We start from the raw sequence: 20731 nt of genomic DNA, 5'->3' as shown, positions 1-20731 counted from the left end.
CCCCAATCGGACGAGGGGGAGGGGAAACAGGATGCGGCGTGGCGCGTGCGCACTGCCGCCTTCAGCACCACGGACAGCTCCTTCGCCCCCGCCTGCCGGCGCGTGCCACCGCCTCCCCAGCACTGAAGGCGCGCTGACGTCACTCGCCGTTCCTCCCCAAACTCCCCTTCCCGGTCGCCTTGGTCGCGTCCGCGCCGCCGCCGGCCCAGCTGGACAGCACCACGAGGGGCGCGAGATAGGGGGGTACGGGCGCGACCAACCGCGCTGCGGCGGCGGCGACTCAGCGCTACCTCAGTCTGCAGCGGGCAACCGAAGAGTCGCGTCGTGCCTGAGAGCGCAGCAGTGCTCCTGGGCCCCGCGCGGTCCGCCCCCGCGGCTCCTGATCAGACTGCTCCTAGGACCCCCTGCCCCGCGCCGCAGCCATGAACTACCTGCGGCGCCGCCTGTCGGACAGCAACTTCATGGCCAATCTGCCAAATGGGTACATGACAGACCTGCAGCGCCCGCAGCCACCCCCGCCGCCGCCGGCTGCCCCCAGCCCCGGAGCCACGCCCGGTCCCGCGACTGCCACTGCCGAGAGGGCCTCCGCGTCTGCCCCTGTGGCCTCTCCGGCTGCCCCTAGTCCTGGGTCTTCGGGGGGTGGTGGCTTCTTCTCGTCTCTGTCCAACGCGGTCAAGCAGACCACGGCGGCCGCGGCGGCCACCTTCAGCGAGCAGGTGGGCGGCGGCTCTGGGGGCGCAGGTCGTGGGGGCGCTGCCGCCAGGGTGCTGCTGGTCATCGACGAGCCCCACACCGACTGGTAAGCCACTGCCGCGGACGTCTTCCCGCGGGCCTGGGTCCCCAGATCGTTCCACAACGAGCACTTACCAATCACGGCTTGTGTGCCAGGCACCTGGCCCCCTAGCCTAAACCCTTTTCCTTTAAATTATTATACCGTATGCACCCTCTGTGCTCCGCCCTTGCCCCCCACCTGGCCTTTTCGATTCATACAGGGAGCAGTTATCCGGCGCCTGCTGTGTAACTCCGTCCCGAAAGACTTGGCTTTAGGATATCCTGTGAGCATTCGGGAGCCTAATGTGCCTTGCCGCACCCCCTCAACCCTCACCCCAAAGGCCTTGTCCTTTAATGGATCTTGTTAGCATTTATCAAGTACCTGCAGTGTGCCTTCTCTGGGAGTCGTTCCCCAAAGCCTTTGGCTTCCCTGAATTTTGTGAACATTCGTTGAGAGTTCGCTATGTGTCTTGTCCCCCTCAAGTCTTGCCCTAAGGCCTTCTCTCTAACAGATCTTGTGAGCATGTATCCAGAGTGTGGTATGTGCCCCATCCCAATCCTCCCCCCAAAGACCTTTCGAGCTATTCAGTGAACGTGGATTGCCTGCTGTGTATCCCATCCCCTCTTCTCCCCGAAAGTGTTGCCTTTAATGGATCCTGTGAGCCTTTATTGAATGCCTTCTGTGTGTTCCAACTCTAAGTCCCCTCTCCAAGAGCTTATTTCTCCAAAGCACCTAGAAAACATTTACTAAGTGCCTGGTGTACGCCCTATCTCCAAACCCCTTTCTCAAACGTGTTTTGCTCAAATGAGTCCCATGAGCATTTTTGAGCCTCTGTGCGTGACTCATCTTCAGACTCTCCCCAAAATCCTTTTCCTCCAATGGATCGAGAAAGCATTTATTGAGGGCCTTGTTTATTCTCCATTCTCAGGCTACTCCAAAGACCTTTCCTTTGGTGAACCCACCTAGAATTTATTGCCTGCCTGCTGCGTGAGCCTACTCGAAAGCTTCTTTCCTCCAGTGTATTCAGCAAGCATTTATTGAGTGCCTGCTGTTTACCCCATCCCCAAACCCTTTCCCCAGTGACATCAGTCTGCATGTGTTGAACACCTTCTGCATGACCCAACCTTAGACCTTCTCCATAAAGACTTGTCTCCAGTTAATACAGTGATCAAATATCTAACACTTGGTGTGTGCACCATTTCAATCCTCTTTCCAGAGGCCTTTTCTTTTTACTCACCCCTTGGAGCATTTGAGGAGGACAACCGTGTGCCTGATTCTATGCCCTCACCACAAGAGCCTTTCCTTTCATGGATGGAGAATCAAGCTTACATAGATCAGGCTTCTGCAGCCCCATTCCCCTTCCCCGAAGACTTTTCCTCCAGTGGATCCAGTGATTGTATGCCTACCCCTAGCCCACCCTCCAGCAAAGACCTTTTCTTTTAATGGATCCAGTGAGCATCTATTTTTGTACTGTCTGCCAGGTGCTTGATTCTAATCACCTTCCCCCAGAGACCTTTTCTTCCCATGGCTCCTGTGAGCATTTATGGAGTGCTGTCTGTGTGCTCTATGTTCATACCTCCTTCCCAAAGTCTTTTTCTTTTAGTGGATCCGGTAAGCACATATGCAGTGCCTGCTGTGTGCAGGGAGTAGACACCTCTTCCTTACCCCTAGAAGAAACTGTGCCAGTCGTAAAGCCTCTCTCTAGGGTCCTTTTTTTTGATAAATCTAGAGCCCAGTTTATAAGGATTACCCTTTTTCCACTCCCCTCAATGTCCCTAGGATTCCCTCTCCCAATCTTAAGTCCGTACCCCAAAAGGTCTTTCTTCTACTTAAGCCAGTAAACACTTACTTGAGTTCCTACTACATAAGGGCCATTCTCAATGTCTTCTTTTCTAAGTCTGAAAGTTGCTGTCCTGTCTCAAGACCTCTCTCTCCAGGAGTCTACTTCAACCTAAATTTATTGAGTACCAGCTTTTTACTGTTTAGATCGCTCCTCCCCTGCTGCCTTTACCTAGCAGCCTTTCTCTCTATTCAGAGCCGTTTATTCACTCTATAGGTATTTACTGCATAGTTTCCATGTGTCAGAGTGTGGGAGGCATCCATTTAGCATTACTACATACTAGGAAGATCCTTCCTTCAGTTCCCCTTCCTTCTAACCCCAACCACCGGCTGGATTCTCTACACCTTTTTCTCCATTCAACCCCACAACTGTTGAATAAACACTTACTGTATACTAAGGTCCCCATATTTAGTGCCTCTTTCCCTCCCCCTCTTGAAGCTCTAATTCCCCCTTTGACAATCCTCATCTGACCTTTGACTCTGTGCAATCTGGAAAGTTCACAATGTGCACCTACCGTATTCTGGCTAGGTCCCCTCCCTCTCTTCGTAGCCATCTTCCCAACTGCTTCCCCCCACCAATTAATCCAAAAAGCATTTGTTAATCTCTGACTGTATTCTTTTCAAACAACCACCTCCTTCTTTTCTCCATCAACCCATAAAGCAGTTCTTGAACACTTACTGTAATTCCTTCACCAACATCCCCTCACACAGGAGCCATCTTCTTGGCTAAATTTGCTCCATTGAAGTCAACAAACATTAATGGGGCCTCTGCTGTATACTGGTAGCCACTCTCCTTTAGACTTCCCTTCCCCACTCCCACACTCCAGGAAGTTCCTTTGCTGCATTTTCCTTTGTTCCAGCAAACATTTATTAATTATCTACGGAATACTGACAAGACCCTCCCCCTCTCCATAATTACAACTCCAATGTTTTCCATTGTTTTTGAAGTTGTCCAGCAAGCATTTATTGAGCACCTGTTAAATTCAGTGAAAGATTCTTCCCTTCTCTTCCTGCATCTCAGAAACCCCCGTTTAACCAGCTGCTCTAGTCTTTTCTTCTGGTCAATCTAGCAAGTGTTTATTTAGTGTCTACTATAGTTGGGGTGGGATGGACAAAGGGAGAGGGCTTGTGTACGCACAGCAGGCTCAGCATGGGGAACAGAGACCTCTGCATCACCTGCCTACAGATACTGCAAATACCATCCAGGCTTTGGGGATTTCAGCCTGGAATAGAGGAGGAGTTGTGCAGACTCCGTAATGGATTGTACTCCTAGATAGAGTCTGACACCTTTTCCACCAAATCTCACCACTCTCACCCTTTCCTGGGTCTCAGGTCCTCTGTGGTGCACACTTGCAAACTCTGAGTTGAGAATCATCTCCCCCTTTTAGAGATAATGTAGCCGAGTGTTTAGTTCAAACTGCAGGTCACCTACTGGCTTGTAACCAGGATTTCATTTTCTTCATGCAGTAGTATAAATGAAAATAGAATCTAACAAGAAATATATTACACATAGTAAGTGGGATTATTACCATTTAGTGGAACTGTTACTCCAGGAAAATATAATCAGTAATGTATGCCATATATTATATGTGGCATATGCTCTATCATACATTTGCTATATAATAGGTTTATAGTACATAATACATATATATATATATATACACACATATGTGTGTGTTTTTCTTCGTGAAATGGAATAAAATAGAATAGAAAATATCAGACTCCATTGCACATAGTAAAGGTAATCATTTACTGAAAGTTTCATTCCAGTTCTATAGATATGTTTATATACCTTCTAGGTACATATATGGTTAGTGTGTAATATGTAATATATGATATGTTACATAAGCCACACAATATTATATTTGCTGTGTAACAGTAGAGATGTCATATAACATATATTACATATATAGGGTAGGTTATTATGTATCTATGTATACAGTGGGTTATATAAACTATATCTCTTCTTGTGGCTTCTTTTCTTAGACTTCCCTGGAAGCAGGCCCTGAGACTCTGAGGTTTGTGTGCAGATTGACTGGGGAGAGCTCTTGGGAACAACACCTGTTGCGGAGGAGGAGTGAGGGAAGCAGGATTTAGTGGAGGGAAAGGTTGAGCTATGATGCAGCCACAACAGAAGCCTCAGCCAACCCTTGGGGGGAGCTAGGGAGCTAGGATGGCCCTTCAGAGAGAGCTTCACTTGGGGGGGGGTGGGGTGGTGTCCAAGCTTTTGTATTCTTACATCAGTCAATCATTAGGCATGGGCTGCCCCCTGGAGGGAGGCCTTCTCTTGGGGAAGGCAGACCCCTGCTGCAGAAGGCAGTTCCCAGTGAGGGACTCCCAGTGAGCACCGTGAGCCTTCCGCAGCAAATTTCCCCGCAAGTTGGGAACTAGATAGGAAGGCTTGAAGGTGAGCCGCATGGTGTGGGGGTTGGAGGGCGGGTGCGGAGAGCAAATGGGAGTGGGGGAAGATTTGAGGGGAGCACAGAGTCCACTCCTTATACTGCTCAGATTCACTTCTTAGATTAAGTTAATCACCCCATCTGGGCACAGCATCTCCAGGATTGTGATTGGTCAGGTTTTCGGGCGGGGTGGGGGGGCGGGGAAGCTTGAAAGAGAACGGGTTAGTAGCCTCCACTGCTGCAGAAATAAATGATCTGCTTCTTCCCTTTCCTTCTTCTACCATACATTCTAGATTCCCCTCCCCCTCAGCTAGCGCCTCTCTTGGTCTCTGTGGCTTACCTGATGAGTGATCCATTCCCTCATCCTTGAGGGATCCCTGAGCCCTTGGTCCCCATGCCCTTCTCAGGCTGTGGCCACTGTCCTTGCTCATTTCCCTGCAGAGCTGTGCAAGGAGTACCCACAGACAGCCGAGAAGATCTCCTGTGTGCCAAACATATCTCTCCCCACCCCCCGCTCTCGCCATGTAATAACAACCCCACCTCCTCCTGATGTTCAAGGCCACGTACCCCTGTGAAGACAGTGATTCATTCCTCTTCATTCCTCTTCATATTCATTGGCGTGTGAAACCTAGGTGTCCAGGTGGCATCCGTAGCTTCGAATGTAATAGGATTCTTGCTGTGTCCCCTGGTAGCGGTGTTCCCCCTTGGAGAACCAGGACCTCTAACCTTGCAGAGCCTTGAGGGAGCAGGAAGCACCCGTTCCAAAAGTGGATCACTGGGAGTGATGGTAAGCTGGGCCCCTCCTGCTTTCTCCTCCGAGTTCCCAAACCCGTATGTTCTACCTACTGGGAACACAGAGCAAAGAATGGGCCGCTGATTTTGGGTACTTTGGAGGACGGTGCCCCATTCTTTTACAGTATCATGTCCAAGCTAGCATCTTCGCCCTGGCTGCAAGATGTTCCAGGCCAGCAGCTCCTGGGTGCTGTGATGTATAACATCATCAATCAACTCCAAGGTCATGGGCCTGCTTCAGGACCTCCTTTGCTATCAAGTGTGTCCTTCCATTTGATGCAGTGTTATGAGGGATCTCATACCGGTGGCTCCAACATTAGGTGAGCCCTCGGGCAGTGATACTGGCTATGACCCTGCGGTCGGGAAAAACAAACCCCCCATATACAATATTCCTGTCAAAATGAATCCTTCGTCTTTCCAGGGTGGATGGGGCCCAATGGAGTCAGCTCGCCACCAAGTGGCTAGCTAGGCTTCTTAAGGGATAGGGACAGTGCCGTGTCACGGGCTCAGGGTTGGTCTCTGCTGCTGAAAGATTGGACCTCCAGCAATAACGCCATTGGCCCCACTTAGAGCCACTCTCTGCTTGTCTTGCCACTTCATTCATGGGCCCGTCTGCTCACACTGGGGTGGCCGACTTGAGAGGCTGGCTGACATCATCGGGCTGACTCATTCCGTCTACCTGGTTGTTTAGTGCCTCTTCCATTGTGGATGCTGTCTGGTGGGTGTTAACACACAATGCACAGATCTTCGCTCCTCACTTTTTGCCCACTCCCATGTCCACCCACGTTTCTGTGCCCCAGACCTCCTTGTCCTGATCTTCTTTTTTTAAAGTTTTTATTTAAATTCCAGCTAGTTAACACACAGTGTGATAATTAGTGTCAGGTCTACAGTCTAGTGAGTCAGCACTTCCTTACGTCGCCCAGTGCCCATCGTCTATTTCACCCTTGCCCTCCCACCCCTGTAACCATCAGTTTGTTCTCTATAGTTAAGAGTCTATTAGGACTCTATAGTTAAGAGTCCCCCCCCTTTTACACTTTGCTCATTTGTTGTGTTTCTTAAATTCCACCTAGGAGTGAGATCATATGGTATTTGTCTTTCTCCACTGACTTATTTTATTTAGCATAATACTCCTTGTCTTGATCTCCTAATATTTTTCCTTCAAGGCCTCCAATCAGCCAAGCCACCCACCGTGGCCCACCGGTGAATGTATATTCTAATCGTGGGCCATTTCCCTTTCCTTGCTAAGTAGATTACCGGGGGCCCAGCCCAAAGCTCTGCCTGTTGGGAGCTCTGCCACTGTCTTCCACAACCACCCTGAGTGGGGCTATGACACAGCCTCTGTCCCTTTTTGGCTTCTCCCCACATACCAAGCCAGTCCATTTGTGAACCAAGCTGAGGCTTTTTCTCCCTTCCTTCAGCCGCTGGCTGTGAGGGGTCCCCTTGGCGAGCTGAGGGAGACACCGGGGCACCAGGATGGGTGACACGGGCATCGGGATTACCTGTTCAGTTAGCTTGCTCAGTCCTGCTTGAGCCTGATCCCAGCTGCTGGGTCCATGTGATGTTATTATTTGGTGGGCCAGCTCACGAGGGGCACCCAGAGGCACAATCGCTTGGTGCCCCATAGCCATGCATTCTGTCTCTTCCAGAGCCTGGTAGGGCACCAGAAAGTGGTTCTCAAGAGTCACGTGATTCTCTGCTGCAGATGGCCTGGCCTTGCTCCAGAACCCCCAAGGGCCTCCCACTCACACTTCCCATAAGCTCCACATTGCATCTTTTCCCACTACTGGCTTATCCGGTATCATAGGATCTGCAGGGTCATATGGCCTAAGTGGAAAGATGGCTGGCCCCATGGTCTGGCCCTCCTGCGGATCCCTTTCTGCTCTGGCCCCCGTTCAGGGAGGGCAGCCTAATGCTCCCCTTGAAATAGGAATCAGAGTAGTATCTTCAGGTGCGGGATAGGCTGCTTCTGGAACCTGACAATGCCTACCAAGTGCTCTGTGCTTTTCCTCGTGGCGGGAGGTGCGAGATGTGACGCTTTGCCCTATTATTTAGAGGGAGCTGTCCTGGGCCTGCCTTGGGCCATTGGACCCCTGGAACTTTTACTTATGTTCCAGACCCCTGAGTCTTTGTAGGGTTCATCTCCTGCCCTCTGGAGAGCATACATCTTAGCCAGACAACGTGCTACTCATCCCTTGCTTGTCTCGCCCAGTCAATAAGATGCCATTGATAGAGCGGTCCTTTGTGACATCCTGGGGGATGTCCAGATGGCCCAGTGCCTTTGGACCATAGAACGACACAGGGTGAGAAAGACAGCATGACCCCACGGCAAGACCTTCAACAGATATTGCTGTCAGTCCCATGTGAACGTGATCCTCTTTTCTGGTCAGAATAGAAGAGTGCATTCAGGAAGTCAGCGGCTACCTGCTGGACCCGAGTTCTGCTCTGACAATGGCAGCCTGTCCAGTATAGCTGCTTCCCTTGGGGATACTGCTTGGTCGAGCTTGCAAGAGTCTACAGACATTCTCCAGGAGCCGAACTAGTCCATTCCATGGGAGATATGATGGGACTAACACCCTGCATCCCTTAGATCTTTCAAAGTAGCGCTAGTTTCCACCATCACCCTTGGGATAGATATAATCTTAGCTTGGATTTGCTGATTTGATCGGGGTGGGGGGTGTAGTTCTAGAGGCGTCCATTTGGACCTTCCCACCACAATAGCTCTTACCCCGCAAGCCAAGGAACCCACGTAGGGGCTCTGACAACTACAGATATGTCCAGTTTAATTATGCATTTGCGGACTGGAGAAGTGACCATGGGGTGGACCTGTGGACCCAGGGGACCCACTGCGAACAGGACGTGGGACAGGACTTCAGTTACCACCTTCCCACTACTGTGCTTCTCAGCCCGGCTGGTGCCACTCTTACCAGCATATTCCTTATTGATTTTGTAAGTTGGGTAGATCCTCTGGCCCTTCCCATAGAACAGAGTCAGCTGATGAGTTTCCTAGACTCATGTAGCATAACTTCTCTAACATGTCTGCTTCTTTGAGTCCTTTGATCCTTTCTTCCACAGTCTGCCATGGAAGATTTGGCATTTCTGCTTCACTTGGTGTGGGCCACTCTTTTCTCCAAGCCTCCACAACTCATCCAACGGTCCTTGCCAGGGTTTCCAGTTCTGGGTCCTGGGAGAGTGCTCCAACTTCATGTTCCACCTCCTTGGTCCGTTGTCCTTAGGACCCAGCTTCTTGCATACTTTTACAGCTCTTGTCAGTACATACTGGCCAGATTTTTCAGCTTCTGTATACTGTTTCCTTCCTTTGCAAATGTACCTCTCCAATCAGACCTACTAGGATTTGACCCTGCTTATTGATCTGGTTGCTAAGAGGGGAGGGAGGGAGGTTGTGAAAGGGGCGAGCATTGTTTTAAAAGGCACCTGCTTGGGGCGCCTGGGTGGCTCAGTGGGTTAAAGCCTCTGCCTTTGGCTCAGGTCATGATCTCAGGGTCCTGGGATCGAGCCCCGCATCAGGCTCTCTGCTCGGCAGGGTCCTGCTTCCCCCTCTCTCTCTGCCTGCTTCTCTGCCTACTTGTGATCTCTGTCAAATAAATAAATAAAATCTTTTAAAAAAAAAAAAGGCACCTGCTTCATTCAAGTCCTCTGTATTACCTTCAAGCAGAGGGAAGGTCTATATTCTAACGAGGAGGAGAAGCCTACCTCTGCAGGCCCAGTCGGTTCCGGTGAATCAATAAGTTTAAGCTATTACCTGCATCTTCCCAGATATCCCCATCCCGAGTCTAAGGGCTTCACTCTTGGCCTATTAGGGCCCTGATCATGACATAAGAGATGTGCTAGGCTTGAGAATTCAACCTCCTCTGAAGTTTTGTTACACTTAGGATCATGCCCTAAGTCCCTGGTCTTCCCCAACGCCTGCCCTCCAGTTGCAGAGGATTAGGGTTTCCTTAAATGTAACCAAGGGGATCCTCTGGCTTCCACATTTTGCGTTGGATTAGGGATCACTCACCCTGAACATATCCCATCTTTCTTCAGCTAATCATTGGCGTTTAGCAAACAGTCACCGGAGTCTGCTGACCATTTCCCCCAGGCCTCTAGAGTACCAGGGACATTTCACCAACTGGTGCACTCCCTTCTGCCAGGATCTCATTACAGTTGACCCTCAGTAAAAGTTACTGATACCCCCACACCCCGGGGGGTGCCACACTGTAATTCTTATGCTCATGAGAATGAACTCCACACTGCCTCTTTTCCCACCATGGACACGTCCAGTATCATGGAATGTGCCAGAACATAAGGGTGTGAGTGGTATCCTGCTGGTACCACAGCCCAGACCTGCGGCAGAGTGTGTTATGTGGCTACAGTATGTGGGTGGCTCTCCGTGCCCACCCAACAAAGGAGGGTTCCTCCTTGCCTGCTGGCTGCTGGGTGACCCAATTCCAGAATGGCATTAGAGTCCTTTTTTGTGGCTTGACATTTCTGGCACACTGGTTTAGGATGGGTTCTCTGGGACTGGATTTCGAGGCAGGCATTTGTATGCAGGAGGCTTGCTGGGGAGTGCCTTTAGGATCAACCCCTGTAAGAAGGGCAGGGTTGGGCAGAAGGGGCAGCTGGTCCACAAGGCAGCTGCATCAGAGACTGACTAGGGGGAACCCCTGCAGGTGGGATGGTCCTTCAGAGTCAGCCTATACTGAGGCCAAGAGGCTAGCCTTTGTACTCACCCATGGACCAGAGAGAAGACACGGGCTGCCTAAAGTAGATCTAACCTTGACCAAGGCAATTCTCTACGAGAGAAGACAGTTCCCAGTGGGACATAGCCCTAAGATGTCACCAGCTGACACTCAGAGTGCATTGGCTGTGAAGAGGCCATCTGAGCAGAGCACCACAGTATTCACTACACTCAGGGTCAAAAAAGTTTGAAATATGGGGTGCCTGGGTGGCTCAGTCAGTTAAGCATCTGCCTTCAGCTCAGGTCATGATTCTGGGAGTCCTGGGATCGAGCCCTGCATGGGGCTCCCTGCTCGGAGGAGAGCCTGCTTCTCCCTCTCCTCCCCCACTCGTCTTCTCCCTCTCTCTCTCTCTCTCTCTCTCAAATAAATTAAATGAAATCTTTTTTTAAAACTTTGAAAGACAGTGATAGAGTCTACACTCATCATTATTTTATAAATGAAAAAATGTGTCGGTCTCCGAGAAATTCTCCTCCAACGCTTGTGAGGGGACAATGTCAGTAATGGAGTGTGCTTGTGAGAGGGAGGGAGGGAGGGAGGGAGAGGGAGAGGAGAAAATGGCTGTGCTTGGGGTCTTTGGGGTTTGTCCATGAAGTCTGTAGGGCCCGTTTATGCTGGGTGGGTGTCTGTGTCAGAGACAAGCCTGGGAGTGCCTCCTTTCCTCATCCCTCTTGATTGAGACCCCTGACTGGAGATGAACTTCTGCGTGTAGAGAAGCCTGTTAGGTAGGAATCCTGGGCCTGGGGAAGGATGCCGCTGGAAACCCAGCTTGGCCCAGGGATAGTGAGGTGGGAGTTCATGCCGCACTCACCGCTGCTTCTATCCCTTTTCCCTCCTGTGGCTTCCCCCTCGCACTCTGCGCGCCAGCCTGCACCCCTCGATCTGCTCCTCTTTTATCTAGTCGCCCACCCATAGTTGGGTCCCTCAGAGCTCTCAGGCATGCGTGGACAAGTGTGATCCTCCATGGGGAAGGGCCAGGGCGCAGAGAGATCCTTCAGGATGCACAAGCAGACACAGGCGACTGAGGCATTCCCCCAGCACACTTCATGTATACATATTCTCTACGGGTTTTTGGTTTTGTTTGTTTGTTTTGGTTTCTTTGGTGTTTTGTTTTGTTTTGCTTTGTTTTATTGCCATTTACAAACCTCCATGCAATTCCAAAGTACATTACCGCTTGCAGAGCGCACTCCTCCTTTGGCAAAGCTTTTAGAAGAAAACATTTCTGGGAGCGGTGTGATGAGCAAACAACCCTCTGGGGAATGTCTGCCTGCCGGCTGTGGTTTGAGGACTTCGTTTAGAGTTCACAATGTCCTCTGACATTTACACACCTCCGGAAGGGATCACAACAGAACTTAGGGTACCCCAAGCACTGTCGAGCTTTGCAGTGTTTCAACAATCACGAAGCACTTTATGGCTCTGAAGGGGCAAAAGGGTCAAAGGAACTGGCCTGGGTTTTGACTTCCTGAGACTGATGGCTGTGCTCTGCTTTTCCTCTCCAGGGCAAAATACTTCAAAGGGAAGAAGATCCATGGAGAAGTTGACATTAAAGTAGAACAGGTTAGTTGGGGCGGATGGAGCTGGGGGTCAGCTGTCCAGACCGAAAACTGGATGGTCGTTTTGGTGTGATGTGGGTAAATCACGGATCTTTTTTCTCCTTCCTAGGCTGAATTCTCTGATCTCAACCTCGTGGCTCACGCCAATGGTGGATTCTCTGTGGACATGGAAGTTCTTCGGAACGGGGTGAAGGTCGTGCGGTAAGCAGAGAGGTGAACTTGGTGTTATGGGACAGGCATAAGGACTCCCTTAGAGCTGTGGGAGCGTCCCCCACCTCTCCACCCATCCTCCTGGGAGCAGGAACTTAGGTATGTTACAATAGCCAAGGTATGGAAACAACGTAAGTGCCCACTAGTGAATGAATGGATAAAGATGTGGTGTGTATACACTATGAAATATTTAGGCTCGAGAGAGAAGGAAATCCTGCCCTTTGCAACAACGTGAATAGACCTTGAGGACATTATGCTAAGTAAGATAAATCAGACGGAGAAAGACAAATACTGTATGATATCTCTTGTCTGTGGAATCTAAAAAAAGCCAACCTCGTAAAAACAGAGAGTAAAATGGTGGTTACCAGGGACTGAGGGGTGATAGAATAAAAGAGATGTTTAGGGGCACCTAGGTGGCTCAGTGCGTTGAGCCTCTGCCTTCAGCTCAGGTCATGATCTCAGGGTCCTGGGATGCAGCCCCGCATTGGGCTCTCTGCTCAGCGGGGAACCTGCTTCCGCCTCTCTCTCTGCCTGCCTCTCTGCCTACTTGTGATCTCTCTCTCCGTCAAATAAATAAATAAAATCTTTAAAAAAATAGAAGAGTTGTTTAAGGGTATAAACCTATACCTGGAAGATAAATAAGTCCTGGAGATCCAATGCACAGTATAGTGAATATAGATAACAATATTATATCTTTTTTTAAAAAGATTTTTGTTTATTTATTTGACACAGAGAGAGATCACAAGTAGGCAGAGAGGCAGGCAGAGAGAAGGGAAGCAGGCTTCCCGCTGAGCAGAGAGCCTGATGCGGGGCTCGATCCCAGGACCCTGGAATCATGACCTGAGCCAAAGGCAGAGGCTCAACGCACTGAGCCACCCAGGCGCCCCAACAATATTGTATTTTAATTATGGAAGTTATTAAGAGGCCAGATCTTAATTATTCCCACCACAAAAAGGAAGTGATAATTATGTGACATAATAGAAGTGCTAAATAATGCTACAGTGACAATTCTATTACAATATATAAGTGTATCTAATCGACATCTTTTTTTTAATAGATTTTATCCATTCACTTGACAGAGATCACAAGTAGGCAGAGAGGCAGGCAGAGAGAGAAAGAGAAGGAAACTGGCTCCCGCTGAGCAGAGAGCCCGATGCGGGGCTCGATTCCAGGACCCTGGGATCACGACCTGAGCCAAAGGCAGAGGCTTTAACCCACTGAGCCACCCAGGTGCCCCCCTACTAATTTCATTTTAAATTGACATAGAACACTGTGTAAGTTTAAGGCATAAAAGATGTCGATTAGGGGCGCCTGGGTGGCTCAGTGGGATAAAGCCTCTGCCTTCGGCTCAGGTCGTGATCCCAGGGTCCTGGGATGGAACCCTGCATCGGGCTCTCTGCTTGGCAGGGAGCCTGCTTCCCCCTCTCTCTCTGCCTGCCTCTCTGCCTACTTGTGCTCTCTGTCAAAAAAAAAAAAATCTTAAAAAAAAAAATAAAAAGAAATTAGGGGGGCGCCTAGGTGACTCAGTCAGTTAAGCATCTGCCTTCGCCTCAGGTCATGATCCCAGAGTCCTGCGATCCAGTCCCATGTCAAGCTCCCTGCTTGGCATGAAGCCTGCTTCTCCCTCCCCCACTTCTCCTGCTTGTGTTCCCTCTCTTGCTGTCTCTTTCTCTGTTTCAAATAAATAAATAAAAATCTATATTAAATAAATAAATAAAAAGAAATTAGGGGGGTGCTTGGGTGGCTCAGTTGGTTAAGCGTCTGCCTTCAGCTCAGGTCATGATCCTGGGGTCCTGGGATCGAGTCCTGCATCGGGCTCCCTGCCCAGCCAAGACTTGCTTCTCTCTTTCCCTCTGCTACTCCCCCTGCTTCTGCTCTCTCGTTCTCATCTCTCTCTGTCATATAAATAAATAAAATCTTAAAAAAAAATAAAACGAGGTACAGAATGTGGGAAGATCGCCTCTCTTCTGCAGAGCCAAGGGTCCTAGCAGACTGCAAGCCAAACTTTTTAGATATTAAATCAGCAAATATTTCTTGAGCATCTACAGTATGCCAGCTGCTGCCCTCAGCATTTTACATTCAACAAATATTTACTGAGTGCTGATTGTGCACCTGGACCTGTTACATGTGCTGAGGACCTGGCAGTTAAGAAAACTGACCCCCCAAAAGAGCCCCTGCTCCCCGCCCCCAAAAAACCCCTCTGCCCTCACGGACCTTGTATTCTACTGTGGGATACATGCAATAAACAAATCAGAAAATGTAAAGTTGTTAAGAAAAAATATATAGCAGCAAAGGGATAAAGGAATCGTTGGATGCTGGAAGGGTCTGCAGTTTGGAGGAGGAAGACCGATACTGTGAGAGACATTTTTAAAAAGGTTTTGTTTTTTATTTGTTTGAGAGAGAGAGAGAAAGAGAGCGAGAGCGTGAGCGCCCGCGCGAGCAAGGGGAGAGGCAGAGGGGAGGGAGAAGCAGACTCCCCGCTGAGCAGGGAGCTCGCTATGGGGCTGGATCCCAGGACCCTGGGATCACCAGATAGTGGGAAAGTGTGGAAAGGGTGTTGCTGCGGGAGGAAACAGCTTGCATGTGTGTGCGCGCAGACCTGAGCAACCACTTTGCAATTTCTAGGAGCTGCAGAGATTTCGAGAGGTGGTTTTTGTTCTAAGGGTGGTGGGGAGCTCTGGGGGGTGGGGTGCGTATCCTCGACATCTCTCCCCCTGCCACCCCAGGTCTCTGAAGCCGGACTTTGTGCTGATCCGCCAGCACGCCTTCAGCATGGCTCGGAACGGAGACTACCGCAGTCTGGTCATCGGGCTGCAGTATGCCGGGATCCCCAGCGTCAACTCTTTGCACTCTGTCTACAACTTCTGCGACAAGCCCTGGGTGGTAAGTGGCGGGAAGGGCGCTGCTGGCGGAGGGACTATCTCCTGTATGCACGCGTGTGGGATTTCGAAATCCCTGTCATCTGGGAGGGGGGGTTCTCGAAGCTCAGAATCCCAGCTTAGAGACTCTGTCCCCGCGAAGGGCGTGCTGACCCATCTCTCCTGGCTCTCCTAGTTCGCCCAGATGGTTCGACTGCACAAGAAACTGGGAACAGAGGAATTCCCTCTTATCGATCAGACCTTCTACCCCAATCACAAAGAGATGGTGAGTCTGGGGGCCGTAGGAAGGGCAGGAGGGGAAAGCGTCGTGCCTACTGCGACCTTATTTCCAGGGGACGCATTATTAGCAATGGCGACGGTGTCAGGGAGCGCAGCCAGTGTGTGTGTGGGGGGGGGGTGAAGTTGCTTCGCGACCGGGTTTATTAATAGCATGAATTTACTGATGGGCTTACAAGTGTGATTGCAGTCATTGATCCTGTTTCTTATAGTATCTTTTCTCACCGGTATTAAAAATCAACTTCTACTGTAAACGAACAGAGCTAATGTAATGAATCAGATTATATTACATATAGAAATCAAGTCATGGTTACTTATATTAGCAAATATGCTTCGTGATAGAAATGTCACCCATGTTGCAAATGAGGATTGGCAACGAAAATCATCACTAGCGATGTTACAAATTAAATTGCTTAACAGGAGCAATTGAATTGTGGGTTACTATTATTGTAAAATAAACTCACCAATATTACAACTTAGCACTACTACTACAAATTACCGTTATTGCGGTAAATTATGAGGACCCATGTTATGAATCAAATTGCAGTTCCTTACAGAAATTGAATAATCATTACTAGTGTCATTGAAGATCATAACTATTAGTACAAATTATTATCAGTATTACAAATTATGCTCTAATATAAATTATAAGTCTCTGTTTTGAATTATATTATGCTTACTAGAAATTGCATGATCATTACTAATATCAAATATTATAACTAATATTACAAATTTCTGCCAGTGTTACAAATTAAGATTACTAATATGAATTATGAGTAACCATGTTTTGAATTATCTGGTAGCTTCTAATAGAAATCATTAATATGGTTTTAACAACTCCAGTTTATATTATGAATAATTACTAATATTAAAGTTACAAGTACTAATATAATTTATGAGTACCACAGTTATGAATCAAATTTCAATTGCAAATAGAAATTGAATCACGTTTACTGATGCCATCAAACTTTACAACTAATTTTATAATTTTATAAATTTTAACAATGTTATAAATTATGTTTGCTTATATAAATAATCACACTACTTGTGTGAGTTAAATTACAGTTAAATGTCAATATTGACCCAACATTACCAACTTGGTTAAATAAACATTGGTATCAATATTAAAAATTCTCACCAGTATTACAAGTTATGGCCACTGACATTAAGTTAACAGTGTTACGAATTAAGTTTTCTTACAGATGAAGATCAAATCATTCGTTCTTAGGAAACCCAATTTGCTTATCATTATTATTATTTCACGTTCCTTGAGAGGACAGAATAGCTGACCGTGGTTGAGAGCGTGGACTCTGGCCAGAATTTCTATACTGGAATCTGAGACCTACAACTTATTAGCTTCCTAACATAGAAAATGTTACTTAATGCTCCGTGCCTCAGTTTACCCACCTGCAAAATGGGGGTAATAATAGGTTCTGCCTCCCAGAGTGGGTGTGAGAATTAAATTATTTGATGACCGTAAAGTGGTTAGAACAAGTGCGTCTGACATACGTTAACTTCTCCCTCAGTGTTAACAAATTTCCCTTCTATTCCTAATTTGTGGCGTATTATTATCATGAAAGGATGTTGAACTTTGTCAAATGTTTTTTCTGTATTTACTGATATGATCGTGTGGGTTTTTTCCTTTTATTGTGTGAATACGGTGTATTACATTACTTGAGTTCCATGCGAGTTGAGGCACATTGGCATTCCTGGACCATCTCTCACTCGGTCTGGTGTATAATCCTTTTTAGGACTCAGTTTTTAGTATTTTGTTGAGAATTATGGTATCTATAATCGGAAAGGATATTGATCTACAGTTTTCTTATGATGTCTTTGTTTTTGGTATCTGGGTACTAGTAGCCTCACAGAATGAGATGGATAGTGGTCCCTTCTCTTCTGGGGAAGAGCTGTGGAAGATTAGTGTTAATTATTTTTAAATACTTGTAGAATGCGCAGGTAAAGACATCGACATCTAGTCCTGACCATTCCTTCTTCTTCTTTTTTTTAAGATTTTATTTATTTAGGGTGCCTGGTGGCTTAGTCAGTTAAACATCTGCCTTTGGTTCAGGTCATGATCCAAGAGTCCAGGGATCGAGCCCTCCATCAGGCTCCCTGCTCTCGGGGAGCCTGCTTCTCCCTCTCCCTCTCCCCTCACTTGTGTTCCCTCTCTTGCTGTCTCTCTCTCTCTCTCTCTCTCTCTCTGTCAAGGAAATAAATAAGATCTTATTTATTTAAGATCTTGATCTTAAGATCTTAAATTATTTAAGATTTATTTAAGTAAGATCTTATTTATTTCCTTGACAGAGAGAGAGAGCACACAAGTAAGGGGAGGGGCAGAGGGAGAGGGAGAAGAAGCAGGCTCCCCGCTGAGCAGGGAGCCCAACATGGGGCTTCATCCCAGGACCCTGAGATCATGACCCGAGCCAAAGGTAAACGTTTAACGTTTAACCGACTAAGCCACCCAGGTGCCCCTTCCTGGCATTTCTTTGTAGGGTGTTGTTGTTGTTGTTATTACTGATTTTACAGGATTATTCAGATCTTCTAGTTCTTCTTCAGTCAGTTTTTTTTAAAGATTTTATTTATTTATTTGACAGAGAGAGAGAGATCACAAGTAGGCAGAGAGGCAGGCAGAGAGAGCGGGGGAAGCAGGCTCCCCGCTGAGCAGAGAGCCCGATGCGGGGCTCAATCCCAGGACCCTGGGATCATGACATGAGCCGAAGGCAGAGGCTTTAACCCACTGAGCCACCCAGGCGCCCCTTCAGTCAGTTTTGGTAGTTTGTGTCTTTTTAGGAATTCGTCCCCTTCATCTAGGTTTTCTAATTTGTTAGCATACAGTTGTTTATAGTACTCTCTTCAATTTCTTTTCATTCTGTAGGGTTAGTAGTTACTTCCCCTCTTTCATTCCTTATTTTAATAATTAGTTTTTTCTCTTATTTTTCTTAATCTAAAGGTTTGTCAATTTTGCTGATTTTTTTCAAAGAACCAACTTGTGATTTCATTGATTTTCTCTATTGTTTTTCTATTCTCTATTTCATTTATTTCCATTCTATCTTCATTACTTATTTTTTTAAAGATTTTATTTATTTACTTGACAGAGAGAGAGAGAGAGATCACAAGTAGGCAGAGAAGCAGGCAGAGAGAAAGGGAAGCAGGCTCCCTGCTGAGCAGAGAGCCCGATGCAGGGCTTGATCCTGGGACCCTGAGATCATGACCTGAGCCGAAGGCAGAAGCTTAACCTTCTGAGCCACCCAGGCACCACGGCCCCTCATTACTTATTTTTTATTGAAGTATAATTAAAATGCAGTGTTATATGTTAGTTTCAGATGTGTAATATAATGATTCAACAATTCTGTACCTCTCTCAGTGCTCATCAAAGATAAGTGTACTCTTAATCCTTTTTATCTATTTTGTCCATCGCCCCCCAACCCACCTTCTCTCTGGAAACCACCAGTTTGTTCTCTGTATTTAAGAATGTGGGTTTTTAAAAAATTATGAACAATTTTAAAGATTGTATTTATTTATTTGTCAGAGAAGAGAGAAAAAGGACAAGCAGGGGGAGTGGCAGGCAGAGGGAGAAGCAGACTCCCACCTGAGCAGGGAGCCCAACTCGGGACTCGATCCTAGGACCCTGGGATCATGACCTGAGCCAAAGGCAGATGCTTAAGCGACTGAGCCACCCAGGCATCACTAGGCATATTTTTCTATCTCTTTTATTCTTTTTTGTTTCTTATTTTTACTTAAAATCAATTAATTAACATATAATGTATTATAAGCTTCAGAGGTAGAGTTTAGTAATTCATCAGTTGCATATAACACTCAGAGCTCATAACATCAGGTGTCCTCCTTAATGCCCATCACCCAGTTACCCCATCCCCACAGTCACCTCCCGTCTAGCAATCCTGTTTGTCCTGTTTGTAAATATACCGCATTTCTTTATCCATTCATCTATCAATAGACACTTGGGCTGCTTTCATATCTTGGCTATTGTAAATAATGCTGCAATAAGCTTAGAGATATATATATTTTTAAAGATTTTATTTATTTATTTGATAGACAGAGATTACAAGTAGTCAGAGAGGCAGGCAGGGAAAGAGGAGGAAACAGGCTCCTCACTGAGCAGAGAGCCCGATGTGGAGTTTGATCCCAGGACCCTGAGACCATGACCTGAGCCAAAGGCAGAGGCTTTAACCCACTGAGCCACCCAGGTGCCCCAGGGATATATATTTTTGAATTAGTTTTTTCCTTTCCTTTGGGTAAATACCCCATAGTGGAATTACTGGATCACATGATAATTCTATTTTTTATTTTTTGAAAAGCCTCCATACTATTTTCCGCAGTGACTGCACCAATTTGCATTCCCACCAACAGTACATGAGTGTTCCTTTTTCTCCCCATCCTTGCCAACACTTCTTATTTCTTGTGTTTTTGATTTTAGCCATTCTGACAGGTGTGAGGTGATATCTCATTCTGGTTTTAATTTGCATTTCCTTGATGATTAATGATGTTGAGCATCTTTTCATGTGTCTATTGGACATCTGGATGTTTTCTTTGGAGAAATATCTATTCAAGACCTCTGCCCATTTTTTTAATAATATCTTTCTTTTTTGCTGCTTTTTAAAAAAAAGTTATTTGAGAGAGAGAGAGAGAGCATGAGAAGGGGGAGGGTCAGAGGGAGAAGCAGACTCCCTGCCAAGCAGGGAGCCCGATGCGGGACTCGATCCCGGGACTCCAGGATCATGACCTGAGCCGAAGGCAGTTGCTCAGCCAACTGAGCCACCCAGGCGCCCCTCCTCTGCCCATTTTTAATTAGATTATTTGTGGGCTTTTAGTGTTGAGCTATATGAGTTCTTTGTATATTTTGGATATAAACCCCTTATCAGTTTAACCCCTACTGATTTGAAAATATCTTCTCCCATTCAGTAGGTTGCCTTTTTGTTTAACTGGTGGTTTCTTTTGATGTACCAAAGATTTTTATTTTGGTGTAGTCCCAATACTCTAATTTTGCTTTTGTTTCCCTTGCCTGAGGAGACATAACTATAAAAATGTTTCCATGGCTGATGTCAAAGAAATTATTGCCAGTGTATGTCTCTAAGAATTTTATGGTTTCAGGACTCACGTTTAGGTCTTCAATCCATTTTGAGTTTATTTTTGTGCACGGTGTCAGAAAGTGATCCAGTTTCATTCTTTTGCATATAGCTGTCCAGTTTTGCCAACACCAGTTGTTGAAGAGACTGCCTTTTCCCCATTGTGTATTCTTGTCTCCTTTCTCACAGAT

The 20731-nt window shown here is 47.2% G+C and overlaps 1 protein-coding gene across 2 annotated transcripts in view; it reads left to right on the top strand.

Annotated features, from left to right (window-relative positions):
- Positions 1 to 422: 422 nt before the first annotated feature.
- The window catches only part of SYN1 (synapsin I), a gene marked incomplete at its 5' end in the record, with an annotated part of 46530 nt that continues 26221 nt past the window's right edge, over positions 423 to 20731 (top strand). For both annotated transcript variants that reach the window (XM_080795039.1, XM_080795038.1), the window contains 5 exons: positions 423 to 799; positions 12038 to 12095; positions 12201 to 12292; positions 15028 to 15184; positions 15356 to 15445. In XM_080795039.1, coding sequence (XP_080651165.1) covers positions 423 to 799; positions 12038 to 12095; positions 12201 to 12292; positions 15028 to 15184; positions 15356 to 15445 — 774 coding nt within the window. The remainder of the gene's footprint in view (positions 800 to 12037; positions 12096 to 12200; positions 12293 to 15027; positions 15185 to 15355; positions 15446 to 20731) is intronic.

This window comes from Martes martes, assembly GCF_963455335.1.
Source record: "Martes martes genome assembly, chromosome: X".
Lineage (NCBI taxonomy): Eukaryota > Metazoa > Chordata > Mammalia > Carnivora > Mustelidae > Martes > Martes martes.
Note: the sequence above shows the minus strand (reverse complement) of the source record. Positions and strands in the feature narration are given on the sequence as shown.